Source organism: Acanthamoeba castellanii (genome assembly GCF_000313135.1).
Source record: "Acanthamoeba castellanii str. Neff unplaced genomic scaffold scf7180000084613, whole genome shotgun sequence".
Taxonomy (NCBI): Eukaryota; Discosea; order Longamoebia; family Acanthamoebidae; genus Acanthamoeba; species Acanthamoeba castellanii.
Window position 1 is genome coordinate 7,362 of NW_004457284.1, and position 5,564 is coordinate 12,925.

At 64.9% G+C, this 5,564-nt stretch overlaps 2 protein-coding genes across 2 annotated transcripts; both read right to left on the reverse strand.

The window, feature by feature from the left end:
- Positions 1-46: 46 nt before the first annotated feature.
- On the reverse strand, positions 47-3,537 carry ACA1_077630 (uncharacterized protein; the record flags this gene model as incomplete). Its single annotated transcript, XM_004334066.1, is given in 10 exon segments — positions 47-307; positions 402-674; positions 770-985; positions 1,041-1,232; positions 1,313-1,437; positions 1,547-1,629; positions 1,693-2,843; positions 2,862-3,059; positions 3,172-3,254; positions 3,411-3,537. Coding segments are annotated over 10 exon segments (2,709 nt in total), but the record flags the coding sequence as incomplete, so codon positions are not given.
- Positions 3,538-3,757: 220 nt separating this feature from the next.
- Positions 3,758-5,542, reverse strand: ACA1_077640 (uncharacterized protein; the record flags this gene model as incomplete). Its single annotated transcript, XM_004334067.1, has 5 exons — positions 3,758-4,408; positions 4,554-4,615; positions 4,694-4,856; positions 5,219-5,351; positions 5,436-5,542. Coding segments are annotated over 5 exons (1,116 nt in total), but the record flags the coding sequence as incomplete, so codon positions are not given.
- Between the last annotated feature and the right edge of the window lie 22 nt (positions 5,543-5,564).

The window sequence follows — 5,564 nt, forward strand, 5'->3', positions numbered from 1 at the left end:
ATCGCGGCCGTGTGGTGGTGGTCCTTGTTGACGGCCGGCCCGGCACAGCGGCAGCGGCGGCCATCTGGTGGACCATCTGCTGGTGGTCCTTGGCGGCCTTGGCCAGCTCGGCAGCGAGCCGCGATTCGTAGTCGCGCTGGGCCTCGTCGGCCTCCTGACGTGCGCGCTGCGCAGCCTGGCGCGCCCGCTCGCACTCCTCGCGGGCCTCGGTCGCCTGCCGCTGCTCGTCGTCGGCCCGCTTGGCCAGCGCCCTCGCCCGCGCGCCCAGCTCCTCGTTCTCCGCCTCGAGCTCTCGCATTCGCGTCCGCTATGGGGTGTGTCGCGTCGTGGGTCGTGTCAGCAAAAAAAACGAAGCCCAACACTCGAGGAGTGCGATCGGGCGGTAGACACGGGTGTCGTACCATTTTGGCCATGGCGTCGTGCGCGCGTTGGAGTTCACTGTGGGCCTCCTCGGCGCGCTCCTCCTCCTCCTTGATGCGATCGGTGAGCGCGCGTTCGATGCGGTGCTGCTCCTGGAGCGCGTGCGAGTGGGCCTGGTGCAGCGCCTCGATCTGCCGCACGAGCGGCGTGGTGGCCTCGGCGATAGTCGTCGACACCTCGGCCGCGCGCGCCTCGGCCGCCGCCAGTCGGCCCTGCAGCGACTGTAGCTCTTGTCGCAGCAAATCCTCCCGGCCCTGCGTTTGAGAAATAGAATATATTAACATTTTCTATTTGCATTTTATGTAAAGTTAATTAAAACGACCAAGAAAAGGAAAAGGAAATGTAGTACCGCAGATTGTTCGCCCACGTTGGCGAGGGAGGCGCGCAGCTGCTGCACGGTGAGGGCGAGGGCCGCTTCGCGCTCGTCGGCGCGTCGGAGGTGGTCGTGGAGGGCGTCCTTGGCCTCCGCCCGCGCCTTGTCGAGCTCGGCCTCTCGGCGCTCCTCGGCCGCCTGCAGCTGCTTGCGCGCCTCGGCCGCCTGTCGGTGCGCCTTCTCCTTTTCGGCCTGCACGCAGCAGTTACAAAACAAATTAAGGAAAACGAAAAACGAAACAAAGAACGAAAAGCGGCAGTGGAGGGAGGAGCGGTGCCTCGAGTTCAGAGACGCGTTGTTGGGCGGCGGCGACGATGCGGTCCTTGTCCTCGGCGTGGCGACCGGCGAGCTCGGCCGCCTCTTTCAGCCCCGCCACCATGTCGTTGTACTTGGCCAGCAGCGAATCGTTGTCGCGGGTCTTGGACTGCGCGAGCTCGACCTGTGGGCGGCGAGTCAGGCGGAGAAGTGAGCGCGAGGCGGCGTGTGTCGTCGTGTGTGTCGTATTGGGGGGGAGCGTACGCGGGCCTCAGCGTCGGCAAGCAGCTCCTTGAGGGAGGCGATGGTGGAGTCTGATTCCTTCTCTTTGGTGCGCAGTTGCTTGATCGTGCTCTCCAACTTGAGCTGCTTCTGCGACAGCTTTTCACCTACGCACAACACGACACACGCCACACGCGCCACACGCACGCACGCACGCACACGACACAGAGTTAGAATGGAAGGAGAACGGGGCGCACGCATGGCCACGATGCGTACCCTCTTCCCGCAGCTGGCTCATGATCTCGTCCTTCTCACTGTCCTCCTTGTCCTTGTCCTCCCGCTTGCGCAGCTTCTGGTACCTGTTGACAAGTTCACGTCAAACCGTGTCGCGCGCGTGTCGTGTGTGTCGTGTGTGTGCGTACAGGGTGTCGCGCTCCCTGGTGAGGTTGGCGGTGGTGCGCTCGAGAGCGGCCACGCGCTGGGCGAACTCGTCGCGCATGTGCGCCATCTTGGCCTCGGCCTCTCGCCGCCACCGCTGCGCTTCCTCCTTCTCCCGGGCCGCCACCGCGCACGCGTCCTGCAGGTGGGCGTGCTCCCGCGCCAGGCTCTCCACCTGCCGCTCGCGGTCGGCCAGCACCCGCGTCAGCGTGCCCACGCGGCTCCGCAGTTCCGCTCGCTCCTGGTCCCGCTCCGCCTGCCCGTCGTCTGCCGCCGCCTTGGCTTGTTCCGTCACCACTGCGCCACCTGCGGCCGCCGCCGTTTCATCATCGGCCGACACTCCGGGCTCCGGCAGCTCGCTGGCGTCGGCGTCGGCTTCGGACCCACCACCAGACGCTTCTGCTGCCGGCGGCGGCGGTTGTTGCTCGTCGCCGTCGTCGCCGGTAGCAGCTGCAGCCGCCGCCACAACGTCTCTGACAGAGTCGTCGTCGGCGGCGGTCTCGGTCGGCTCCGCAGCTGCTGGCGGTGGTGGTGCGACGTCGTCCGCGCTGTCGGCCCGCACGTCTTGCTCGACTTCGGCACCACCGTCGACGTGGGTCGCGGCCTCTGTCGTTGGCACGTTGTCCGCGGCGGCGTCGGCGTCGGCGGTGTCGGTGGACTGTTCGCCGTAGCCTGCATCCGGGGCCTCCTTCGCCTGATCGAGGCCGACGCCGACACCGTCGACCCCAGCGCTCCGGTGGTCGGCGCCACCGCCGTCATCGTCGTCACTGCTTCCGCTGCCGGCCTCGCTCTCTTCTGCTCCGTTGGCGGCGGTGGTGATCGCCTGCGTCGCCTCCTCCGCGACTGGACCGACCGGCGAGCTTGGCTCGGCCTCGTCCCTCGTCTCCTCCTCTTCCTCCTTGACTGCTTTTTCTTCTGCTGCTGCTCGTCGGTCACTCGCCTCCGCGCGGTGGTCAGCGATCGCTGCCTCGGCCGGCGCTTCCTCCTGCGGCGACGGCGGCGCTCGGCCATTGGTGGCGGCTGAGTCGACGGACGAATCGGAAGAGGCGGCGGCGGGCGGTGGTGGCACGGTCGCATTGGCCGCGGGTCCCGAGTCACTGCTGCGCTTCTGCGTGGGCGGAGCCGCCGCTGCAGCCTGCAACGACCTGCGCACGGTTGCGGTGGGCGAACGCGGCGGGCCGCCGTTGGTGGCGGCGGCGGTGGTGGTGATCGACGTCGGCCGCTTGGCGGAGGCAGCCGCCGCCGGCCTTGTCTTGGCGGCCGCCCGAGTGGGCGACGTCGTGACCGGCAGCAGGGCGTCCGAGTTCAGCAGATCCTCCAGCGACGGCTCCGCTTCCTTCATCTTCTTGCTCTACACACATGACACAACACACACGACACACATCACAACCGCACACACGACACGACACGAGTTCAGTAAGGCATCGCGCGTGCACCGGTGTGTGCGGTCGTGCGCGTCGTACCCGGGCGTCGCTCCACCCGGCGGGTTTGGCGGGCTGGGGGGTCAGCAGCGGCGGACGACGCACGCCCGCCACCACCTCACCAGCTGCTGGCTTGGCCGGGGTGGGGGTGGTCGGCGCACTCGCGGTCGTGTGGTGGTGTCGCTCTGGGGATGCTGCCGCCCCGCGCCCTGGTCAGCGTGCGTGAGTGCGATTGCCATCTGTAATGATTCAAAAGATTGATTTTTGTTTCGACGCAGTACCGCGGATGGGAGGCGCGCTGCTGGTGCTCTCATCGTCGTCCTGGCCCACGGCGGCATTGATGGAGTGTTCTACCTCCCTGATTTTCTGGGTGGCCGTCTCTAGCCACGAGAGACCCCACGCCGCCATCTACGCAATCTCCCTTTCGAGTAGGTTGCCGCTGCACTCCAGTCGTCCGTCCGATTCGATCTCTTCCCAATTTTTTTTCAAAAGAAAAGAAGTTGGGAAATCTCTCTCTTGCGACTTCTTTTTCGTTTTGTTTTGTTTTGTTTTGTTTTTATTTTTTTCAATTTTAAAATTGAATTTGTAAATCAATAAATAAACGCCAAGCGAGGGGACCCACCCCACGTCAGTCGCTGTTGCCGCCCTTGTTGGTGGCCGCGACGTGGTCCGCGCGCTCGGACAGCCGCTTCTGCCTCACGCTCCTCTCCCGCTTCTTCCCCGGCTTCAGTAAGCCCGCGATCTTACCGCTCTCCTCCTCCACCTTCTCCTCCACGACTGCCTTCTTTTTGTCTTCCTTCTCCTTGTGGTCCTTTTCCACCTTGATGCCACTACCACCGCCGCCGCCGCCGCCGCCTTCGCCCTTCTCCTTGTGGTCCTTCTCCACCTTCTCCACCTTCTCCTTCTCTCTGTTGCTCTTGGCGGCGTTGTAGTGGGGCGACGACCGGCGCTCGTAGCGGCTCCGGCCGCTCTTCTTCGTCGCGGCCGGCGCCACGTCATCCGCTGCTGACGTCACCGCCGCCACAACTTCGCCGGCCTTTTCTTCGCCGCCACTCGCAACGGCTCGCGTGGCCACCACCGGCGACGACGAAGCGGACGACGAGGCAGCGGCGGGCGACGACGACGAGGCAGTGGTGGTGCGGTGGTGGTGGTGGTGGGCTGAGGTGGAGGTGGTGGTGGGCACGCCGGCGAGGGCGTCGAGTTCGAGGTCGAGCTTCTTGGCGACGGCCTCCTTGGCTTTGATCGCGTTCTCGTCCTCCGCGTTCTGCTCCTGCAGCGTCTGCGCTCATTCCAATTTCACCACGACACACACAACGGTCAGTACTGCGAAAGGCCGGCGTGGGCAGCGACTATGACCACCACCACGACCACCACCACGACCACCACCGCTCACCACCGCGACAGGAGTAGTAGTGGTGGCGTACCTTGATCTTCTTGGCGAGCTCTCGGATCTCCTTCATGGCCTGCATGAGTTGCCTCTCCATGTCTGGTTCGCCCGAAAGCAAGTCAGCGCGTGTCATCGAGGTTCGGAGGGGATTGTTGGGGAGGAGAGGGGGGAAGGCACCTTCGACGGTGGCCTGCTTGAGGTTGGTCTTCTCGTAGGAGCCGTCGGGGAGCTTCTTGTAGAAGGTGCCGTCGGTGAGCTTCCCGTTCTTGCGTCCGGCCGCCTCGGAGTCGTCCTCGTCCCGCCCCTGGTCCTCTCTCGCCTGCCCGTTCTCGTAGAACGCCTGCGACGCGCGAGTCATGGTGTGGTGGAGGGGAGGCGGGAAAAGAGGCGGAGGGGGCGGGAGAAGGGAGCGGAGAGGTTGATAAACATGATGAGCACAGTGTGCGCCGCGATGTGTGCGACGGTGTTGGGAGGTGGGCGCGTGCCTCGATTTCCCTTTCGAAGTGGGCGACCACGGCCTCGCGCCGCAGCGACATCGTCGGCGTGAGCTCACTACACACACACACACACACACACACACGACACACACACACACACACACACACACACACACACACACACACACACACACACACGACGTTGGTGCGTGAGACTCCTCTTCCGACTGTGTGCGCCGCCACGACACGCAACACGACACGATACGCGCATGACGCACTTGCGCTTGATGGTCAGGGACCGGGGTACGATGGACCACTTCTTGAGACCCGTCGCCGTCATGGCCTCGGTTTCCGCGATGGCCTTGAGCTGCGCCTGGAAATCCGTGCTGCCGAGCAATCTGCAATGCGGGGGGGGGTCAGCCATGACACACGACACACTCCACACGCAACACACTCCACACGTCGACACGAGGAGTGGGTACTTCTTGGGGAGACAGTTGCGCTTCTTGGCAGCGCGTTTCATGAGGGCCACGTCGACGATGAGCAGCGCCGCCAGGAACTCGCGGCCCTTGCCTACCACCAACGCGTTCCTGTCATACCACCACCACCCG